We start from the raw sequence: 23,870 nt of genomic DNA, 5'->3' as shown, positions 1-23,870 counted from the left end.
TGCAAATATCTTCTCCCATTCAGTAGGTTGCCTTTTAGTTTTGTTGATTATTTCCTTCACTGTACAAAAGTTTTTATTTTGATGAAGTCCCAATAGTTTATTTTTGCTTTTGTGTCCCTTGCCTGAGGAGAAATACCTAGAAAGAAATTACTACAGCTGACGTTAAAGAGGTTTACTACTTGTGTTTTCCTCTAGGATTTTTATGGTTTCAGGTCTCACATTTAGGTCTTTAATCCATTTTGAATTTATTTTTGTGTATGCTGCAAGAAAGTAGTCAAGTTTGATTCTTTTGCATGTTGCTATCCAGTTTTCCCAGCACCATTTATTGGAGACTTTATCCCAGGGGATGTTCTTTCCTGCTTTACCAAGACCAGCTGACCATATAGTTGTGGGTTTCTTTCTTTCTTTCTTTCTTTCTTTCTTTCTTTCTTTCTTTCTTTTTCTTTCTTTCTTTCTTTCTTTCTTTCTCAGCTAATGCCTTTTTAATCATTGTATTATTTAAATGCCTTTAAATAGGTTGTGGTTTTTTTTTTTAATTAACATATAATGTATTATTTGCTTCAGGGGTGCGGGTCTGTGAATTTTATTTCTTTTTGTTATCTGATTGCTGAGGCTGGGACTTCCAGTAAGTACTATCTTGAACAAGAGTGGACATCCCTGTTGTGTTCCTAACCTTAGAGGAAAAGCTCCTTTTTTCCCCGTTGAGGATGATATTAACTGTGGGTCTTTCACAGGTGGCCTTTGTGATGTTGAAGTACGTTCCCTCTAAACCTGCTTTGCTCAGGGTTTTTATCATCAATGAATGTGGTCCCTTGTCTGAAGCTTTTTTCTGTGTCTATTGAAATGAAATGGTTCTTATCCTTTCTTTTGTTAATGTGGTGTATCATGTTGATTGATTTGAGAATATTGAGCAACACTTGCAACCCAGGAATAAATCTCCAGTAATTGTGGTGAATGATTTTTTTAATATGTTGCTGGATTTGTTTGCTAGTGTTTTATCGAGAAGTTTTGCATCTGTGCTCGTCATATTGGTCTGTAGTTCTCTATTTTAGTGGAGTCTCTATCTGGTTCCAGTATCAGGTTAATGCTGGCCTCATAGAATGAATTTGGAAGTTTTCCCTCCTTTTCTATTTTTTTGGAATAGTTTGAGAAGAATTGGTATTAACTCTTTTTTAAATGTTTGGTATAAGTTCCTCTGAAGCCATCTGGCCCTAGATTTTGTTTTTTGAGGTGTTTCGATTACGGATTCGATTTCTTTGCCGTTATGGGTCTGTTCAAATTTTCAACTTCTTCTTTCAGTTTTGGTAGTTTTTATGTTTCTAGGAATTTATCCATTTCTTCCAAGTTGTCCAGTTTGCTGGTGTATAGTTTTTCATCATATTCACTTATAATTGTTTGTATTTCTGTGGTGCTTGTTTTTTTTTCCTGTCATTGGTGATTTTATTTATTTGGGTCTTTTCTATCTTTTTTTTTTAAAATAAGTTGTGCTAGTGGTTTATCAATTTTATTAATTTTTTCAAAGAACCAGCTGCTGGTTTCATTGACCTACTCTATTGGTTTTTTGTTTTTTGGTTTTTTTGTTTGTTTGTTTGTTTATTTATTTTAGTTTCTATATCATTTATTTCAGCTCTAGTCTTTGTTATTTCCTTCTTTCTGCTGGCTCTGGGCTTCATTTGTTGTTCTCTTTCTAGTTTCTTTAGGTATAATGTTAGGCTGTTTATCGAGATTGTTTTTTGCTTCTTGACATAGACCTGTATTGCTATATAGTTCCCTCTTAAGACTGCTTTTGCTATATCCCAAAGGTTTTGGACTGTTTTGTTTTCATTTTCATTTGTTTCCATGAATTTTTTTTTATTTCTTCTTTGATTTCCTGGTTGATTCATTCATTCTCTAGTAGCATGTTGTTTAACCTCCATATATTTGTGGTCTTTCCAAATTTTTTCTTGTGGTTGATTACTGGTTTCATTATGCATGGCCAGAAAAGGTGTATGGTATGATTTAAGTCTTTTTGTATTTGTTGAGGCCTGTTGTGTTGCCCGATATGTGATCTGTTTGGGAAAATACCCATGTGCACTTGAAAAGAATGCTGTGTTAGGATGGAATGTTCTGAATACATCTGTTAAGTCCATCTGGTCCAGTGTGTCATTCAAAGCCATTGTTTCCTTGTTGACTTTCTGTTTGCATGATCTGTCCATTGATGTAAGTGGGATGTTAAAGTTCCCCTACTATTATTGTATTATCAATTAGTACCTTTATATTATTACATATATATGTAATATATATATATATTTGTGTGTGTGTGTGTGCTGCCTTGTTGAGTACATAGATATTTATAGTTGTTATATCTTTTTGTTGGAATGTCTTCTTTATGATTATAAAATGCCCTTCATTGTCTCTTTTTTTGTTGTTTGTTTTAAAGTCTAGTTTATCCAATATAAGTATTTACTTTGGCTTTCTTTTGACATCCATTTGCATGATAAATGTTTCTCCATCCCTTCACTTTCAATCTGTAGGTACCTTTGGGTCTAAAATGAGTCTCTTGTAGGCAGTATAAAGATGGGTCTTGTATTTTTATCCATTCTGATACTCTTTGTCTTTTGATTATTTAGTCCATTTATATTCAAAGTAATTATGGATAGGTTTGTATTTGTTTTCATTTTATTACTTGCTTTGTCATTATTTGTAGAGATTTTCTCTGACCCTTTCTCGTCTTTGTCACTTTTGGTCTCTCCACACTCAAAGAGTCCCCTTTAATATTTCTTGCAGGGCTCATTTTAGTGATCACAAACTCCTCTAGTTTTTGTTTGACATATTTCTTGACACTCCTTCTATTCTGAATGGTAGCCTTGCTGGATAGGGTATTTTTGGTTGCAGATTTTTTCCTATCCAGCACCTAGAATATATAATGCCACTCCCTTCTGGTTTGCCGAGTTTTTGTTGAGAGAGCTCCAGCTAACTTTATGGATTTTCCCTTGTAAGTTAAGGATTTCTTTTGTCTTGCCACCTTTAAGATTTTTTTTAATCGCTCTATTTCACAAATTTAGTTACAATATGTCTTTGTGTTGGCCTGCTTTTGTTGATTTTGATGGGAGTTCTCTGTTCCTTCTGGATCTGGACATTTGTCTCATTCCCAGATTAGGGAAGCTTTCTGCTATGATTTCTTGACATAAATTTTCTGCTCCCTTTTCTCTCTCTCCTTCTTCTAGGACTCCTGTAATATGAATGTTGTTATGATTGATGGAGTCACCGAGTTCCCTCAGTCTATTCTCATGTTCCGCAATTTTTCTTTCTCTCTTTTGTTTAGCTTCATTATTTTCCATTATTTTGTCTTTTAGGTCACTAATTCATTCCTCTGCTTCTCCCAGTCTGCTGTTCATTGCATCATACCTGTTTCCAAACTCGTTTATTGCATTCTTCATCTCTAATTCTTTTTTAACTCTCTTATCTCTTTGGTAAGGGTCTCCCTGATGTCTTCTACTCTTTTCTCAAGCCCAGTGAATATCCTTATGATTGTTGCTTTAAATTATCCATCAGGAATGTTACTTATCTCTGTTTTGCTTAGTTCTCAGGCCATGGCTTTGACTTGTTCTCTCATTTCAGATAAATTCCTCCATCTTGGCATTTTGTCTAAGTCTCTACCTTCTTTTATGTGCTACAAAAGCCATTTATGTTGCCTGCTTCCAGAAGATAATGGCTTTATGAAGAAGAGGTCATGTAGTATCCAGGGCCTGGTGCTTCAGGGAGTGTCAATGATGTGTGCCGTGTGCACTCTGCTGTTGTGTTTTGGTTGCGCTGTCCTTAAGGCCAGTCATTTGCAAAGGCTCTCCTTGCCTGCTGTAGGTAGTGTTTGGTCCCTGGCCTGAATGTGGTGAGTTTTAGCTAGGGGTGCTCTTGTCTGCTTGTGAAATGAGACCTGATACCAACTCTACCAGAACTGAGACCCAGTAGAACTCACTGGTTAGGAGACAGGGAGTGGGCAGGGTTTTGTGCTGGTCTTCTGGAGGAGGGGCTTACCATGTTCCCTCTGAGGCCAGCGTGACTTAGAAGGCAGTCCCTTCAGACCACAGGAGGGTGGGGCTTGGTTTAAGCAATTTAGGCAGCCATTGTCTGAGCTGAGCTGCTTTCCTCAGGTGACTGGCTCTGTGTTTATGCTGAGGGGACGGGAAGGGAAATGGTGCCAGCCAGCTCCTTTGTTCCCAAAGAGGTGTCTCCTCAAACAGTGCCTCTCAGGGATATGCTTTGCAAAGAGTGAATAATATCCCCCAGTGTACCCCACCCATTTTTCAGGTCATGGTTTCCACGCTATCCACTCCCAGGTTATTTGTCTGCCTTCTTTCCAGGACCAGCGCGGTGCCCCCCAGGCTTTATCCCAGCCAACCTACTGACCTTTAAAACTCCAGGCTTTAAGCCCTGATGGTTGTAAGAACTCACAAAATCCAGCCCATCTTGCTTCCCAAGCCAGTGGCTTTGGGGAAATATTCTGCTTGTGAGTTCCCTGTGTGTTCCTCTCTCTCTGTCTTTCTCCCTCTCTCACACATGCCCTTCTCCACCACCACTGCGGCACTGTTTCTCCCTAAACCACATCTCCTAATTTCCTGTCTTTTTAGTGAGGCCTCCTCTCTCTCCTTAGTTGTGGAGTTTGTTCTTTCAGTCTTCAGGTGGATTTCTCAGGTATCTAGGATGATATGATAGTTATCTAGTTGTGTTTGTGGGAGGAGATGGACCTAGGGTCCTCCTACTTTACCATCTTCCTCTCCAGAATGTGAAGACCTTTTAACCCAGAAGTGCCCTGAGTAGAAGTGTCACAGTAGAATTCACAGATGAACTCATATTTGTTCCAGCTTTCCCCTTTCCTAATAACAAAATGACACTGGATGTTCCTTTAAACATCCTATCAATGCGTTTAATAGATTGTTGAGGAAGGGAAGAGCAAGTTACTAAAAACTGAGTGAACCAAAAGAGAGGCAGATGGAATTGTGGCTGCAATTTCTTCCTTCACTTTGCTTATCTGTAACTTTACCTCTGTGTTTCCTTATTATTCTACAGTGGAAATATGTATTAAATTATAAATAAAAATGATTTTAAAGGTTGTACTAAAGATACTTCTTTAGGAGTACCTGGGTGATTCAGTTGGTTGAGCATCTGACTCTTGATTTCAGCTCAGGTCATGATCTCAGGGTCCTGGGACCGAGCCCCACATCAGGCTCTCTGCTCAGCAGGGAGCCTGCTTCCCTTCCTCTCTCTCTCTGCCTCTCTGCCTACTTGTGATCTCTCTCTCTGTCAAATAAATAAATAAAATCTTTAAAAAAAAAAAACCTCAAGATTCTCTCTCTCTCCCTCTACCCTCCCCACCCACCCCAAACTACATTAACTCTTAAAAAATATTTTTCCTTTAGAATATAAATTTTGGGGAGAGAATTCCAAATGTCCCCCTTTTCTTAAAAACATCCAAAGAATTGATTCGTTATCTTCTCTAACTTCTAGTTGCTACCACCTAATTTTTCTACATGCATTGTTTTCTTCTTGTCAGAGTTTTCCACTTCTCTTCTTTATATTGATCCTAATAACCTTGTATTGTTAGTTTGAGGATTTTATTGCTAGTTCTTGGAGAGAGATACAAAGTCAAAAAGTCAAAGCCTTAGGGAAAGTTACAGAGGTGAAAGAAATCTCAGAATGTTCTGTTTCCATATTAAACTCTTTTGACCTCTTCCATATTAAACAAAAATGACACCGAACACTTAAAATCATTTGCATAGCTCTTCAGTTTTTCCATAATGCGTCTACCTAGGAATAAGTAACATTATAATAACTAATATTGTATACCTATCATAATAACTTTGTGTATGTTATATTATTTGGTCATCACAACTACTTGAAGAAATCAGTATTAATATTATCTCCATTTTATATGTGAATAAACTGAGCCTCACACAGGCTAAAAGATTTGGATAAAATTGTGGAATTCATAAATGGCAGAGCTAAGATTTGAGGTCAGATCAGTTTGGCACTGAAGACTGGCCTTTGCTGCCTCACACTGATTGTCCATCTTAATCATCCAGAAGTTCTGTGAAATGGGACACTAGGAGTCCCCAGACTGGTGGTGTCTAGTCTGTACTCATACCACACACTGGCTTGGGTCTGCTCTGATTGGCCAGTGCCTGGACTATAGCTTTTTTTATTTTGGATAAGCCCCTGATTATTGTTATAAACTCAGGCTGATAGAGGTTGAGTAAAATTCTTAGAAGCTTATCTAATGTTAATATGTGACTATCACATTTATGTTAATTTATTATAATATCATTAAATATTATATTAATAATTATAATTATATAACTATAAGTATAATTATAGTATAATAATTGTATTATTATAATATAATTATTAATATTAATAATTAAGATTAATATTATTTAATATTATTAAAATTACATTATAATTTTATTATAATAAAACATCATTTTAAACCATGATCTGTTGACTAAACATTTACTGAAGCCAGAGACGACCTTATATAGCTTAGATGGTTTTACAATATCCAAGGCATTGGCATTCAGTAAATATAAATTGAATAAATTTTTGTTTGTAATTGTCCATGTATTCAAAAACCTAATTTTTCTCTCTTTAGGCCAGAAAAGGCCGGACCACCATTGTGATAGCTCATCGTTTGTCTACAGTTCGTAATGCTGACGTCATCGCTGGCTTTGATGATGGAGTCATTGTGGAGAAAGGAAATCATGATGAACTCATGAAAGAGAAAGGCATTTACTTCAAACTCGTCACAATGCAGGTACAGGTATAGATAGTCCAAGTCTAGAGTTTTCCTGAAGTATCTCAAGTACAAACTGATTTGTTGTGTTTAGTACTATAAATAAATGTTACTTTACTTGATTATCTTGATAGGTGAGAAAAATTCTTAGGGAATTCAGACCAGATTTTTCTTCCCATTGAAAGGGAGGGAAAATAAAGAAGGATAATTGGAGAAAATTAAAAGTTTAAAAAAGTTTAAAGGTCATCTATCCACTGTAATAGCCACTGGCCTCATGTGGCTATTGAATACTTCAGTGACAATTGTTCTGAATTGAAGTGTTTTAAATAGAAAATACATCCCAGATTTCAAAGATGTGGTACAAAAGAAGAATGCAAAATATCTCAGTAAGTTTTTACGATGATTACTTGTTGAAATGCTAATATCTTGGATACAGTAGGTTAAATCAAATGCAGAGTAAAAATGGATTTTTCTCTCGCATTTTTTAATGTGGCTACTGAGAAAATTTTAAATGATAAATGTGGGTCACAGAATGGCATGCGCCATATTTCTGTTGATAGCACTGGCCCAAAGCAAATATTATTGAACCCTAAAACACCCAGAAAAAGGAGATGACAAGGTACTATACAAGGAAGGGATGTCATGTTATTTCAGCGTATTCAGTGGCAATCCCCCTTCAGCGGGTTTAATTTTCAAATGTACCACTCATTTATACACAACCCCATGCCCCCAGCAGCAGTTTAACTTTGTCCTTTCCTACAGTGATGTAAATAAACTACCACTTTTCTTGATAGCTGATCTTTGGTGAGTAATTTTTATTTGTTTTTTGAGCCTAACCTTTTTGTGCTTATTTCTTCTTTATTTTAGACAAGAGGAAATGAAATTGAATTAGAAAATGCAATTGGTGAATCCAAAAGTGAAATTGATGCCTTGGAAATGTCTCCAAAAGACTCGGGATCCAGTTTAATAAGGAGAAGATCAACTCGGAAGAGTATACATGCCCCACAAGGCCAGGACAGAAAGCTTGGGACAAAAGAGGACTTGGTACGGAAAGGATGTAGAGTTAGTTATGTCTTCAGCCCTCCCTCTGGGCTAGCACTGGGGTGGCAGGAGAGGGAACAAAAAAGAGTTCTCCAGAATCCTCCTTTCCTATTCCCAAAATGTTCCACAAACCAAAATCTCAACATTTTAGACTTCAGGTTATAATTCATGAATGAACTTTATAAGACAAGAATTTTAGAATTAGAACTTATAATGTAAAGTTTTTTTTTTTAAAGATTTTATTTATTTATTTGACAGACAGAGATCACAAGTAGGCAGAGAGGCAGGCAGAGAGAGAGAGGAGGAAGCAGGCTCCCTGCCGAGCAGAGAGCCTGATGGGAGGCTCGATCCCAGGACCCTGGGATCATGACCTGAGCCAAAGGCAGAGGCTTTAACCCACTGAGCTACCCAGGCGCCCAAGATTTTTTTTTTTAAAGATTTATTTATTTCTTAATGCCAGCACTCGTGCAAGGGGCGGGGGTGGGCCAGAGGGAGGAGGACTGAGGGAGATGGAGAAACAGACTCCCTGCTGAGTGCAGAGCCTGACACAGGGCTTGATCTCAAGACCCTGAGATCACGACAGAGCCAAAATCAAGAGTTGAATGCTTAACCGACTGAGCCATTCAGGGGCCTCTGTGATATAAAGAGATTCTAATGGATCTTCAAATGTGGACACTTCTCTTCTTTTCTCTGTACTTGTAAATACTCCTGTCATGTTCCAAATGTTAGGTAACTGTTAAATGTTCGTGGAAATATCATTTATTTCTTAAACTATAAAGGAGAAATATAATAGAATCTGTCAGTACTTTTTAAAAAATTAAATAACCATCAACTCATAAACAGGAATAAGATACCTTCCTTTAAAAATTTTGGTACAGGGGCACCTGGGTGGCTCAGTGGGTTAAAGCCTCTGCCTTCAGCTCAGGTCATGATCCCAGGGTCCTGGGATCGAGTCCCACATCGGGCTCTCTGCTAGGCAGGGAGCCTGTTCCCCTTCAAAAAAAAAAAAAAAAAATTTTGGTACAGGGGCACATGGGTGGCTCAGTTGGTTAAGCATCTGCCTTCAGCTGGCATCAAGACCTGCATCCAGCTTTCTGCTCAGCAAGGCAGTCTGCTTCTCCCTCTCCCTCTCCCCCTGCTCATTTTCTCTCTCTCAATCGCTCTCTCTCTCAAATAAGTAAAATCTTTTAAAAATTGTTTGGTACATATTGAAGGACTGTGTCTCATTAAATTGATAAAAAGTATCAATTCTTTTTATAACTAGCTTGTTGTATTATTTTGCTTTCCAGAATGAAAATGTACCTCCGGTTTCCTTCTGGAGGATTCTGAAGCTGAATATAACTGAATGGCCTTATTTTGTGGTTGGTATTATTTGTGCTATCATAAATGGAGGCCTGCAACCAGCATTTTCAGTAATATTTTCAAGGATTATAGGGGTAAGTGTTTATGTTCATTTTCTGGATTTATCTGTGAGTCCTGAATAAAGAATGAGCTGTTTCTATTTGTAGCTGCATACATAAGCCACAAAAGATATTGTACCTTCTTATGAAGCTCAGCACCTTGAGGATGTAAGTCTGCTTTGGGATAGGAAGGCTAATTTTTCAAGCCTTCCTTTGCCCTTGCAGTTAGTCGCTCTCTTAGGGCCCAGGTTCCTGAAGCAGTCTCTGATACGAACCTGACTTGAGTGTCTCTCACCTGTCCATGGGCTCTGAGTAAACGTCATGAAAAGTCCTATCCCTGGTGCACAGAGAGAGTTCAAGGTGTGTTTGTCAGACTGGCTGGAGACAGAGCTGTGGTGTGACGTAGCCACTTGTCAGGGTAGGAGCAGGCCTGGCACGCTGCCTCTGTAAGACGTCCATCTCACTTATTCAGATGAAAACAAAAAGGAATGGATTCTGAAAGATTGATGTATGTTGGTTGTACCTGCTTTTAATGATGACTTTTTTTTAACAATAAAGCCACCGCCCAGGCAGGAATGCTCTGTTTTGTGGTGGATGTTCAGATAGCAAGCTGAGGATACCCTTGCCATAACAGCTGAAAACATTACAGACAAAGGAGTTGCTCCCTGCGTGGAAGAGGCCAAACACGAACTTCTGATGTACCAAAAAATACACAAATGTGCAGGTCTCCCCGTGCCTGGCTAACTGACTTCTCTTTGGTATTCGTATTCGTATGTTCCATGTAGTCATTCAAGAAATATTTTTGCAGTGACGGCTCTGTGCCACATACTGTTCCAGGTGGTAAAAAAAAAAAAAATGCCAAGAGGGAGATAAAGTGTTTGATAGCATGGAGCATATGTTCTAGGACAGGGGTTAGCAGACGTTTTCTATAAAGGGTAAGGGAGTAAACAGTTTAGATTTTGGGCGCCATATGGTCTCCATTGCAAATATATAGCTCTACTGTTGGAGTGTAGAAGCACCCATAGTGCAGAAACAAATGAACATGGCACTATTCCATGGAAGCTTTATGGAAACATTTGGCCGGTGGTCCCCAGGGAACTGATTCCTGGTCTAGTATTTGTGGTATAGGCAGGGAGATAGACAGTGGCATCATCAGAAAGAAAAAAAAAAAAAAATGGAAGTGGACTCATTAGAAATGGGTTTGGCTGTGTGTAACAAAAACTCAACCTAAGGATTTTATATTGTCTTCATTCCTCATGTCACGGTAAGTCTGGAAGCAAGTGACCCAGGGCTAGCACACAGACTCCTAGATATTGGTTAGGCAACCAGTCATCCACCCCGTTGAAGGTTTGTAACACAGGGTTTAAGGTTGTGGGCTCTGAGTTAGATTGTTCAGGTTTAAATCTTGGGGTCAACACTTGCCAGCTGTGTTACCTTGAACAAGTTAATTAACCTCTCTGTGCCTCTGTGTAAAGTCATGATGATAATAAATGTTAGGAGGTGATTGTGAGGATAAAAGGAATGGTACACATGAGTTTGTATAGAATAATATCTATCATAGGATAAGAGCTCACTGATTGTTAGCTATTTTGGGGTAGAATTTTTTTTTTCCTGTAAAAAGGATAACGTTTACTGGGTTGGGTTAGGACTGTAGCTGTTACAGACAATTTTGGCCCATTATGGAGGGAGTTGTTTGTTTTCTTTCCCTGTGAAGTAGTTTTTCTCTGTGTTCTCTAAGCCCAAGACATCATATTAGCTTTCTTACCATCTCTGGAAAGATCTCCATGTGTGGTGCTAGGTCAGCTGGCTGTCTAAACTGCCCATCCTACAAAAGAGGCTGTCTCGGGGCACCTGGGTGGCTCAGTGGGTTAAAAGCCTCTGCCTTCGGCTCAGGTCATGGTCCCAGGGTCCTGGGATCGAGCCCCGCATTGGGCTCTCTGCTCAGCGGGGAGCCTGCCTCCCCCTCTCTCTCTGCCTGCCTCTCTGCCTACCTGTGATCTCTGTCAAATAAATAAATAAAATCTTTAAAAAAAAAAAAAAAAAGAAAAAGAGGCTGGCTCAAGGAGGCTCCTTTCTTACCGAGGGTGTGGGCTCAGTGAATGACTGCCTCTCTCTGGTTTACCAGAACAGCATTGGCAGATTTCTCTCCAGCTTGCAATGTCCAAAGTGTAAAACAACAAATTGCCATACAATGTAGTTTCCCAACAGAGGACAATATTTATTCTCATTTCTACTTTGCATATCTGGTGTGGCCTTGTGGCACTCATTACTCTAAGAGGAAGTATACGCAGAATAAGTATTGGGTCCTTTAGGAGCAACAGACCCATTCTTGGCCCTTGAGGAAGACAAAGTTTGCACACCTTTAGGTTTGGCATTAGGGAAACCAGCCCTGACTTCCATTATACTAAGCCTATCTTGACCCCCAAATATTGTGCTTGTTGGGAAATGGGTCAGACCCAGAATGACTTCCTTAGTCTTTGAACTGAAAACTTGTAAATATTTTCTCAACAGATTTTTACCAGAGAAGAGGATCCTGAAACAAAAAGACAGAATAGTAATATGTTTTCTTTATTGTTTCTAGTCCTTGGAATTATTTCTTTTATTACATTCTTTCTTCAGGTAAGTGTCTGCATTTTCACTTTATTCATTTTGGGGAATGCATTCTTATTCAGCTGGGGAAATTTCTAAACACTTATGTAATTTGCTCTATTAATTGGACTACTAGCAACCAAGTTTCTTTGACATATTTAAAACAAAAATGTTTTGGGGCACCCGGGTGGCTCAGTCACAGGCATCCAACTCTTGATTTTAGCTCAGGGTCATGGGATCGAGCCCCAACTCAGGTTCTATGCTGGGCATGGAACCTACTTAATTGTCTCTCCCTTTCCCTCTGCCCCTTCCCCCACTCACACACTTTCTCTCTTTCTCTCTCTCCAACAAACAAATGAATAAATAAATAAAATTTTAAAAATAAAAATATTTTAAAACAAAGATGTTTTGCTTCCACTGGAGCACTTGCTTACCTTCTCCCCCCCCACCCTCACCTCTCCCAAATGAAATATTAATGAAATCAGAGGGAAGAAGGTGTTTGATCTAATCTGATGATTAGACATGAAAACTGGGGACTCAAAAATGGAATTCAGGGGAACCCTGGGCTTGAGTTTGGATATAAGTACTGCCAGTCGGTTTAAATCCTCAACATGTCTTAGTATATCCTGAAAACAACAAAAAGCAAGACACGGTAAGCAAGTCGCACTGATCTAAAAAATGTTTGAAGAGTTTTTCATTCACCTTTTGCTCCAGGAGAAGCAACATTTTTAATGATGGAAGAATGTCCGTCCTAAACAGAAACTGTAGACCCTTTTGTAAAGAGTCAGATTTTACAGCTGCACATCATTTGGCTGAAACAATTGCAAAGAAATTCAGTGCTCTAAAAGTTGAGTATGGTAAGGTGAAGTTTGAGTATGCTTTGCACCAGTTCCTAACTTTGTGGTTTCAGGCAAATAAATAATGTACACTAAGGCTCAATTTCCTCATCTGTAAAGTAGGGATGTTAGTACCTTCCTCTTGATGATTAAAATGAATAATGTGACCAGTGTCACATGTCCTTTCCGTGTCTGGAGAGGAGCCTTGGAGCAGGCGGCTAGGCAGCTGTCTGGCAGAGCCCGGCGGAACCGTGGAGCCCAGTGGAGGAGCAACAGTGTTCACGCATGCCCAGAGGCCTCTGGTGCTCTGGGCAGGCGCGTCCCCATATAGGCAAGGAGCCATGGCCAGCACTGAGGTTGTTTTCTTCCCAGAAGAACATTCATAAGGACCATTCTCTTCCTAGCCCCAGCTGGAGCAAGGACATGAGACTCCTCTTTGACTCATGAGGAAAAGTGAAGACATCTCTTGGAAGCGTCTTCATGTAAATGTAAATCTACTTGAAAGATCAAGACTTCAAAATCTTTTTCTCCTGACACAAAGCTTATAAAAGAAGAGCAAATGTCATAGACCCAGCTCTTTCCCAGAAGCTTTGAGGAGGGCCTAGCGGCTTTGAATACACAATGTTTCATAATCGGAAAGGCTAGTCTGCATATCATAAGGAGGTTCTTATATGCAAGGAACTCCTGGATTCCCTCATGGAGGTGCCATTGCAACCATTATTGATGCTTCTATTGGTGTGTCTGTGATTATAGCTGGAGGAATCGTCAAGACTGCCGGTCTCAACATCAGTTTTAAAAGGCTTTTCCTCCTTTGTTTTGTTGTGATAAATAGACAACTGGATAAAGTTGAAGGAAGGAAATTGTTTCCTGTAATGTTTGAAATGTGGATGAGAGGACTCTATTCTCAGAGGCAAGAAGCTTATTTGTAAAGCTGGATCGTGAAAAAAGTTTGACCTTGAAGAGCTTCTGGTCCATCCTACACCAATCTATTAGGCTCTCTTTCTTCCAGAAGAAGCTGTTGTCCCCAGGCAAGCTCTACTTACTTGCTGTTGAGTCCCCCAGAGGGTAAAGCCTGCTAACAACAACCTTCCTGAACTCATCTTCCAAATACAACTCCAGGAGCCAGTTCCACCTTCTAAACTTTAACGCAGAAGCACTCCCTGGGAGAGTGCCAGCAGATCTTCGTGTCTTCTTAAGACAAGTGTCTGGTTCATGGGTTTGAATGGGCTCCTTAAGGTTGCACAAGCATGATGTCTGACCCAGTGCAGACTGGAGACACAATGCCTATTGAAAGGTTTTTGGTTTTTTGTTTTTTTTTTTAAGATTTTATTTATTCACTTGAGAGGTAATAAGAGAGAGAACACGAGAGGAGGGAGGGTCAGAGGGAGAAGAAGACTCCCCACCAAACAGGGAGCCCAATTCAGGACTCGATCCTCGGACTCCAGGATCATGACCTGAGCTGAAGGCAGTTGCTTAACCAACTGAGCCACCCAAGTTCCCGCATATTGGAAGTTTTACCACAAACTTAGATATGCTAGAAAAATCGAAGGAAGGAATAGATGTGTGTGTGTATTACAAATTACAAAGCTAGCTTTATTGTATCCAAACAAATCTTTTTGACTACAGTAGGAAACACAACTAGTTCCTATAGGAATGGATACCTCATATCTGGATTCTAGGAATTAAACTACTGCACCACTAAAAAGAAGAAGAAAAAGGAGAAGAAAGAAGAAGAAAGAAAAAGAAGAAAAAGGAATCATGTGATCGTGTTCCCAGGCCTGTGGGAGTCAGTAGCAAACACTCAGTTACTTATTGAAGGAATAGATATTAGCCATATGTAATTTTTTAAGATAAAATTCTGAATAGGTCTCTATATTTAATGTGTTATAGGCATGTATTTTTTATATAGACAGAAAGGGTTTTGTTTTTTTTTTTTTTTTACATTGTAAGAAGTACAAAAGAAAAATGACTGGATGAACTCCTTCTTTCCTAAGCCCTTAAAATCTCATTGGGTAATTTGGCCTAAGCATAACAGATAGAATGCTTTAACCAAATGGAAGATTGCTCTAGCAACTCTTGATGTCATAGAACGTAAAGATTCGTGAGTGTGAAGTTGGTTGAGGGATTTTGAGGGTGGTAGACTTTGAGCTGCTCCCTTTAACTCTGGAGATTTGAACTGGGAAAGCAAAGGTAGGGAAGGCAGTTCCCTCTGTAACGTGGTGATGGCTGGGGAGACAGGAGTCTGACTTGCCTGGCAAAACTGAATGGAAACAGGCTCTAATATAGGACCTCAGAATTACAGAGATGGCACAGTGGCCAACAACATTAGAGTCCCTACCCCTGATTTGGAAACAAAAGGAGGGGGCTCTGTGGGTGTTAAGATTTCAGGCTCTGGGTTCCCGTTCTAGTTAGGATTCTCATAGTCCCAGATTCGTGGTCCACCTCTGCCGCCTTACAGTTGGGTCCTTTGGCAACTAAACCTCAGTTTCTTTTGTAAAGTGGTAATTTTACAGTTGTCCTAAAGGTGACATTCTTCCATCACTAAAAGGGTTGTCCTATGTATACATACAGGTATTTTATATAAACTTACAGTGTCAGGCTAAGCACTGAACAACTAGGTCTCGACAAAAATAGTGGTAATATTCCTGTAGTGAGCAAGATAATTCACATTTCATTCAGTCTAGTAACAGAAACCTTAATCTGGCCATTCTCCTTCTCCTGGGTCAGTGTCTCTGTTAGCAGAGGGGTGCAGGGGGATGGTCTGTGGGCATCACGTGCCTGCCTGCTTCATGCTGGCAACTGGTATGGCCCACGGCATTCAGTTATATGGTCCTACCAGGCTGTCCCCCTTTATTGAACCACTCTGAAGATTTAGCTCTTTCTTCGCTCATGCTCTTTGCCTCTGTTTCTTCCCTCTCTCAGTAATGCTCATGCACTAGCTGGGGCCACAGAGGAGCTATAACTGCCCTTTTCCACCTCTCTGATTCTGTAAGGAATTGGGTTGTTATTAGGGCCTCTCTTCTTCTGATGCTCCATGGGCCATTTCCACTCTGCTTCCCCCATGCCATTGTGTGGCCACCCTTATCTGTAGACTCTCACTTCCTGGAGCTCCAGAAAGACAGGGAGCACTGCTTCTTCCTGGTCCCGTATGCCCACACGCATTGGGATGAGGGTTCTGTTGCCCTTCCTCCCCAGATGTGGCCAGGCATGGCAGCACACTCACATGGGACTCTTTATTTCCCAGAGGAACTCCTCCCTCCTCCCAGACATGGAAGGTTAGATTCTTGGGGGAAGGAGAGGGCCAGGGCAGAAAATTCTCTCTTGATCAGCCTTCTTGCCCAGCTTGTTTTGCTCCAAGACATTAGCTTTTTTTTTTTTTTTTTTTTTTTTTAACTTGGAAACTAGGAATTTGATATCTTTGTTCCCTGCTTCCTTTATGGCTTGGGTGGCTGAATATTTCTGTTTTCCCAGACGACACCTCAGGTCCTGGTATATCTCTTAACAGCATCCTTTTGGCATTTTCAGTGTGTCCTGGTTTGGATGACACATAATACAGCCGTCCTTCTTCGAGTGCCTCTGCCTTAGAAACAACTTGAGCTTCCTGGGTGACAGACCCCAGCTCCCCAGGAGAAATAACAGGGATAGGAGTCGGGACAAAGAAACATACTTCCTAATAAATCCCTCATCATCCTGCCAGTAATGGGGGAGTAATGATTTCAAAACTGGGCTCTCCTGGCCACACCCACCAGTGTGGCTCTGTACCATGGAACACAGTGACCGAAACATAGCCAAGCCTGACATCGGGCTTTCTGCACTGGTCTTGTGTCTTCTCAGCAGTGACATCTGGGCTCCCGCCCTCTGTGTCATCAGTGTCAGGGTCTCTGATAGGTCTCTTTTCTTGTGGCGTGTTCTCATTCACAGGGCTTCACGTTCGGCAAAGCCGGGGAGATCCTCACCAAGCGGCTCCGGTACATGGTTTTCAGATCGATGCTGAGACAGGTATGTCTGCTGAGGACTGAGCCTGGGCTGGGCGGGCCTCCCTGCTTGTACATGTGGCCTCATGGAGTGGGAGTGCAGTCAGGTTACTCAGAGCGAGCTCCTGTGATGGTCTTCCCTCCGCCTCCCCTCAGAGATGCCGCTGGACCACCCTCCAGGTCTGGCTCAGAGGCCCTGCTGTCTGTCTGCTGTGGGTGGGACAAGGAATGGGATGGCCACAGACGGTCCCCAGAGCAGGCTTGCCACCAGCCTTTCTCGTGGCAACTGGAGGCAGAGTGGGCAGTACCCCTCATCCCTTTTCTCTCTCTCTTTCCTTCTTTCCCCTGGGAAACTCAAGACATTCATGTTTCTGCCCACTAAGGGATGTCACCTGAACCCTGTCTTTCCACAAAGCAAAATGTATCCTCACTCCCCAGTTTCTTTGCTGGGGTTGGATAGATACAGTAATTGACGCCATAGTCTAACAAGCTGGTAACAGCTTAATGGAATGCCTCTTCTATTTCAGATCTTCAAAACCCCAACAACAGGCAGAGGCAAATGTTTTCCTAGGGAAAGGGTAAGGGGGCTTCTGGGAATGTCACCCAAAACAGCCCAGTTCAAAGAGAAAGTTTCTCTAACAATCCTGAAAATTTTGTATGTGACTTTAAAACTCTCCGTTTTAAAATCACTGATCCCTTGCTAGTGAATAAAATGAGGTGCCAGAAGGATGCCCTGGGCATGCCAGGGGTACTGGAACCCTGGCTGAGAAGCACAGGTTGCCGCGTTAGGATTTCTCAATGACATGTACATTTTCCCGGCTGTCTTTGCTTCCTCCATCCTTTCCCACCCCTGCCACCATGACTTAAAAAGCGTGTTTGTGGGAATTACTTACCGGTGACTGACAGAGCCAGGACTGACTTGAATGAGTGACAGAACACTATTTGATGGGGGCCCTGTCCTAGGACACTGAGTCAAACCAATAATTATAACTGAGATTCCATTTAGGATCGAGGCTGATCTTGGTCCAGAGCCAAATGCCCCATTACCGTCCCAGCCACCAGGCTGACTCCTGAGTCCATTATACTTCGGAAGCTGAGCTGATGGTTTGTGTAATGCCCTCTCTATAAATTATTAAGTCTGGCAAATACATATGAAGACCTTCTGCTTCAGAACCATAATACGAAGAACTGTCAGGCGTTCATACCTCAACAGTCCCTGTCTTCAAGGAAGTTATATGCCACTGGAAGAGGCATTTTAACACAGCAGTTTTAAAAAAGCAAAGTGATGCATGCCATAATAACTTGTAACACTTTCTTGTTTCTTAAATATTTGGGGAAAATATGATAGATACTGCTTTAATTGCAAATCACCAGTATGGATAATAGGACCATAGTTATTTTTATTATGGATATAAATTCATACTACAAATTCACAATCTTTTTGGTACTTATGTACTTAAAAAGGTAAATGGACAAATGGCTAATAACACATGAAAAAATGCCACCCATCACTGGGAATCAAGGAAGTACAAATCAAAACCTCAATGAGATAATACACCAGTTAGAATGGTTAAAATTAACAGGTCAGAAAACAGATGTTGGAGAGGTTGTGGAGAAAAGGGAACCCTCTTACACTGTTGGTGAGAATGCAAGCTGGTGAGTCCACTCTGGAAAACCACATGGAGGTTCCTCAAACAGTTAAAAATAGAGCTACCCTACAAAATTGCACCACTGAGTATTTACCCCAAAGATACAAATGTTATGATCCGAAGGGGCACATGCACACCAATGTTTATAGCAGCAATGTGCACAATAGCCAAACTATGGAAAGAGCCCAGATGTCCATCAACAGACGAATGGATAAAGAAGATGTGGTGTATATACATATATATATATATATACATACACACACATACACATACATACACACACGCGCATGCGCACACACAAAATGGAATATTACTCAGCCCTCAAAAATTGAAATCTTGCCATTTGCAACGACATGGATGGAACTAGAGGGTATTATGTTAAGTGAAATAAGTCAATCAGAGAAATCCAGTTATCATATTCACTTACTTGTGGAATTTAAGAAACAAAACCAGATCATAGTGGAAGGGAGGGAAAAATAAGATGAAATCAGACAGGGAGACAAAAAACTCTTAATCATAGGAAACAAACTGAGGGTTGCTGAGAGGGGGGTGGGGGGATAAGGTAATTGGGTGATATTAAGGGGGGCATGTGATATAATGAGCACTGGGTATTGTAAGACTAATGAATCACTGCTTTCTACCTCTGAAACTAATAATATGCTATATGTTAATATAAAAGTAAATTTAAAAAATTAAAAATTAAAAGGTAAATGGCTTTATCAAAAAATCCTATTTTGTGTTAATCTTAAATTTCAATCTAGATTTCTTTTGTTGATTTTTTAAACCCAATTTATTTATTCTGCCCTGAACTCCCGTTATCTAAACTGCCTATTCAGCATCTCTATTTGGATGTCTAAGTAGCAGGCACTCAGAAAATTATTTTGACAAATGAAATTACTTACATGTTTGTCTATTAAGTCCCTTTCTTGTCTATTGAGTGTCAAATCCTGAGTGTGAAATGCAAGGGGTATGATTGATAATCATCCTGACCTTGTCGTTGCCTTTGGAGCTAAGGGTCTTATAAGTAGAGCTTTAAGATAATAAAATCTTTTTCTATACCACAGGATGTGAGCTGGTTTGATGACCCTAAAAACACCACTGGAGCATTGACAACTAGGCTTGCCAATGATGCTGCTCAAGTTAAAGGGGTATGTGCCTTCTTTCTGCTGGTGTTAGTCTTAGTTGGCCATTTTGGATCTCAGCATGGAATTAATTTTCCCATTTTAGGTGTTCTCATTATCATTAAAATGTTAGATAAATATTTAACACAATAAATCATTTGCCTCATAGCAAAAATATTAACCATTGTATACTGTATAGTGTATATATAATTTACAAGCTTTCTTTTGTTGTTTACTAGTTAGTCATATTATTTACAGGATACTCATAGAAGGATAATTATTTAGAAAAGGAAGTATTTATCAGCATATCATGCAAGATCAGTCTGTTTTGGGTTCAGTTAATCAACAGAAAACTAATTGCTACTGAAAAAAGAATGTAGTTTCTGTATACATGTTTAGGAGTACTGCAGTTTAGAAGAGAGGGAAGAAAAATCTAAAAGCAGGTTGAGGGGCATTCCAGTGACTCAGTTGGTTAAGCATCAGACTCTTGATTTCAGTCCAGGGCATGCCGTCAGGGTCTGAGATCAAGTCCCACATCGGGCTCCCCGCTAGGCCGGCATGGGGTCTGCTTAAGATTCTCTCTCTCTCTCTCTCTCTCTCCCTCTAGACCTCCTTGCCCACCCTGCTCATGCATGTGCGCTCGCTCGCTCTCTCTCTCTCTCAAAAAAAAATAGTAATAATAATAAAAATAAAAACAGGTTGAAAGAAATGAGAAGCACATTAAAACATTAAAGCAGTGGTAGAAGGAACAACTTCATCAGGTTATAAAGCTCAAATTTTACTAGTACATGACTCTCTTTAACTGCTCAACTAGAAACTGTTGAACCAGGAGGTTTTGATTTGTTTGGGAAGTGACAGTTTCTTCTACACCATAACTACTGAAAGCAAAAATCCGCAAGATGATATAGGATTTGGGGGGGGGGGGGAAGCATGTGATCTCTGCCGTGCCTTTCCCTCTCTTGAACCTTATTAATCTTTTAGTCTTTCTTTAAGGTAGCTCTATATTAAAGTTTCTTCTATCAAATACAGGGGGCTTCTGTAAGACTAAATTAGGTTATGAATGTGGAAGCACACAGAGTTTTAAATTACAATGTAAATCTTGTGACTTTTTAAAATGCAGATTTTTTTGCTTAAAACAAACAAATCAATGAACATGGAGGTTTAGATCAAGGTGTATAGAACCTATCAGGGCCACATGTGCACTACTTGAAATAACTTTGAACTTCATAAAGCAGACAACAACCTGGCCTTCTGGTGTCTACACAGCATGCCAGGATCATCATTAAAAATAACTATGGGAAAAAAAATAACAGCAGGATGTATAGGTAAGGGCTTTCAGGCCTCAGAGATATGGTGGTATATGCAAGAGGCCTGAATGAGGGAAAGGTAATAGCCCTGTAGATATATAGAGAGGAATGTTCTAAACAGAAGGATCAGCAAGTGCTAGGGCCTGAGGCTGGAGCATTTCCACAACTTTTCCAAAAACAGTAAAGAGAATAGTATGGCTGCAGTAAAGTGAGTGAAAGGAAGAGGCATAAGAATTGAGATCTGCATCATATCTGGAAATAGATGGGAAATCATTGTAGGGTTTTGGACATAGAAGCGATGGGATCCGAAAGTTTGTTTGTTTGTTTGTTTGTTTTAAGATTTTGTTTATTTATGACAGAGAGAGCACAAGCAGGGGGAGTGGCAGGCAGAGGGAGAGGGAAAAGCAGGCTCCCTGCTGAGAGGGGGTAGCCTGACAGGGGCTCAATCCCAGGACCCCAGGATCATGACCACAGCTGAAGGCAGTCGTTTAACCAGCTGAGCCACCCAGGTGCCCCTTGGGATCTGAAAGTTTTAAAGGCTGGTGTATGACTAGGCTGAAGGGGGTAAGGGTGGAGGCAGGGACTGTATTGCCATAAGTCAGGGGAGGGATGATAACATTTTAGACTGGAGTGGTCATCGTGAAGGTGACAAAAAGTAATCAGATTCAGGACATAGTTTGAAGGTACAGCCAACAGAATTTATTGGTTATATGTGGGGTATAAGAGAACGGGAATATAGAATGTCTCCATAATTTTTGACCAGCATCACTTTCAAAAATGGAACTGTGGGGCACCTGGGTGGCTCGTTGGTTAAGTGGCTGCCTTCAGCTCAGTTCATGATCCCAAGGTCCTGGGATTGGGCCCCACGTCAGGCTCTCTGCTCAGTGGAGAGCCTGCTTCTCCCCACTCTCTCTCTCTGCCTGCCGCTCTGTTTGTGCTCTGCCTATATCTCTCTGCCAAATAAATAAAAACCTTTACCAAAAAATGGAGTTGCTTTTTAATGAAACTGGGAGCCTGTTGAAAGAACAGATTTGAGGGAGAGTTGAGAGTTCTTTTTGGAACATGGTACATTTGAGATGTCCAATGAGATGTCCAAGTGGAGATATCAAGAAGGCAGATTAGATGCGCAGGTCTGGAGCTGAGCACAGAAGTCTGGTCTGGAAATAGACATTTGGAGATTTTTCGGTGCATTGATGGCTTGTAAACCAGGGGACTGGATTAATAGACAAGGAAGCATATGCAGCTGGAGAGCATGGAAAGTGCTGGGCCATGAGGTCTGGGCTATGAGGATGGACCTGCGAGGAAGACTGGGAAGGAGCAGCCGGTGAGGGTCCTAGAGCAGTGTCCTAGAAACAACATGGAAGAAGTGTTTTCAGGAGGAGCATTCAAAGATATCAGATACCGCTATTAAGCTCACAAGGTGATGGAACATCTTACCATGCTCCAGCCTCTAGAAGGTGCTGATGGAAAAAAACAAAAAAGAAGGTGCTGATGGTTCTGACAAGAACCGTTTCAAGGTGTGGTGGGAGCAAACCCTGCTGGAAGGGGGATCAAGAGAAAGGAGAAAAGAGGACAAACACCATTAGATACATCGTTAAAGGACTTCTTGGGAAATGGGGGAGAGAAGTGGGTGGTAGGTAGAAGACATAAAGCATCAGTCTCCATTTTTAAAATTAAACTTGGCAGGAGAATCAGTCAGTGAGCTTGGGGTCAATCCATTTCGCTCCCTCCCTTCAAGAGCAAGTCTTTGGCGATCAGGCTCAGTGCGGACACAGTGTGTCCTCAAATTTCTGAAATCCAAGTTTCCCTAGTTAAACTTTGCTGCCCTCCCTTTAGCATGCCTTTCACAGAGACCTGGTTGAATGTGCTCATGTGCTCACAGGGACACACACGTCCCACACCTCGTTTGGTGTGGAGGACACAGCCTAGAGTAAATGCTGACTCAGTCCCAGTGGCAGAACCCTGAGCAGGCGCAGTGTGGGCGTTGTGTGCTGGCTGTCCTTCTTCCCTCCTCTGAAATTCCTCTGGGGTTATGGTCTGTCCTAAGCCGTGGTCCTTTCTTGTATCTCTAAGACTGGTGGCCAGGCCTGTCCCTCTCCTGTCGTTTGTGAGCTCCTTGGAGCTCTGGGAGCCCTGAATTGCCTGCTGGTGTTGACCCGCTGCTTCTCGTTGGTATCCTCGAACTCACACTCTGATGGCCCCACTAGCCTGCACACCCCTGTGTGAGCCACTGGTTCAGAAGTGTTCTCCAGAACCTCGATCAGTAGCTAAGGACCAGAGAAGAGGAAGCGAGTAGGTCTGTGAGCGCCGTCAGAAGCAGAAAAGTCTGACGTAGCTGTTACCACAGGTTGGTGGAGACAGGACAGTTGTATCCACTTAATGCTACCAGCTGACCTGTTCATGTTGGGGCAGATGTGTGTAGGTGTGTAAATATACATACACACAGCTATATGCATGCATATACATATATTCACTTATATTTACCTCTCTGTGTGTGTGTGTGTGTGTGTGTCTGGGTGTCTGGGTGTTTGTATCTCTATTCCTCAGTGGGAAGTGGTGAAATTAATTTTTTATACCCAAAAATACCCAAGGGAAGCAATACTGTCAAAAATCATTCTACCCAAGGCAGGGCTGACTCAAGTTTGTGCGTATATAGTTACTGATAATGCTTATCTAGGTTAAATGTTCTTCATATTTAACTTGACCATCAAGAAAACATTTCCTTAGATGTATTTTTGAGTCAGAAGCGTGTTCTGCTAGAAAGAAATGAGGAGGAAATAATCTCAGTATTTTGCGTATGAAATAGTGAGCTTTAAAGTTTTATTTTGGTTTTAGGACTAGAATTCTGCAGGGGAAAAAAAGCAAATGAGAGCCATGCAGAGATCAAAAGCCACTATGTATTTAAGGTTTTTTATGTCCCCAGGAGAAGGTGGTTGAGGGGAAGATGAAGTTATAAATGTTTCTAATTTCAGAAAGAGGCTCAGGAAATAGGCTTTTTTTTCCCCCCCAATAAGCATAAGTGTTTTAAATTAGATTTCAAGCAATATGGGCATGTTTGGAGGAGGAAATAAATATCAGGGCAGGGAGTAACAAGGAAGAATGGGCAGAAAAAGGAGAAGAGGAAGTGAGATAGAATTACTTGAAAGTACAGTGGGTGGAGAGGTAATGAGGGGTCTTGATGGGTTTC

General features: G+C 40.8%; 1 protein-coding gene across 1 annotated transcript in view; it reads left to right on the top strand.

The window, feature by feature from the left end:
• ABCB1 (ATP binding cassette subfamily B member 1) overlaps nucleotides 1-23,870 on the top strand; it is a 107,228-nt gene that overhangs the window by 58,263 nt on the left and 25,095 nt on the right. Inside the window, exons 15-20 of the mRNA XM_080818360.1 lie at nucleotides 6,626-6,787; nucleotides 7,634-7,810; nucleotides 9,097-9,243; nucleotides 11,719-11,826; nucleotides 16,554-16,631; nucleotides 19,320-19,403. Coding sequence (XP_080674486.1) covers nucleotides 6,626-6,787; nucleotides 7,634-7,810; nucleotides 9,097-9,243; nucleotides 11,719-11,826; nucleotides 16,554-16,631; nucleotides 19,320-19,403 — 756 coding nt within the window. The remainder of the gene's footprint in view (nucleotides 1-6,625; nucleotides 6,788-7,633; nucleotides 7,811-9,096; nucleotides 9,244-11,718; nucleotides 11,827-16,553; nucleotides 16,632-19,319; nucleotides 19,404-23,870) is intronic.

This window comes from Martes martes, assembly GCF_963455335.1.
Source record: "Martes martes genome assembly, chromosome: 11".
Lineage (NCBI taxonomy): Eukaryota > Metazoa > Chordata > Mammalia > Carnivora > Mustelidae > Martes > Martes martes.
This window is presented reverse-complemented; position numbering and strand designations above follow the sequence as displayed.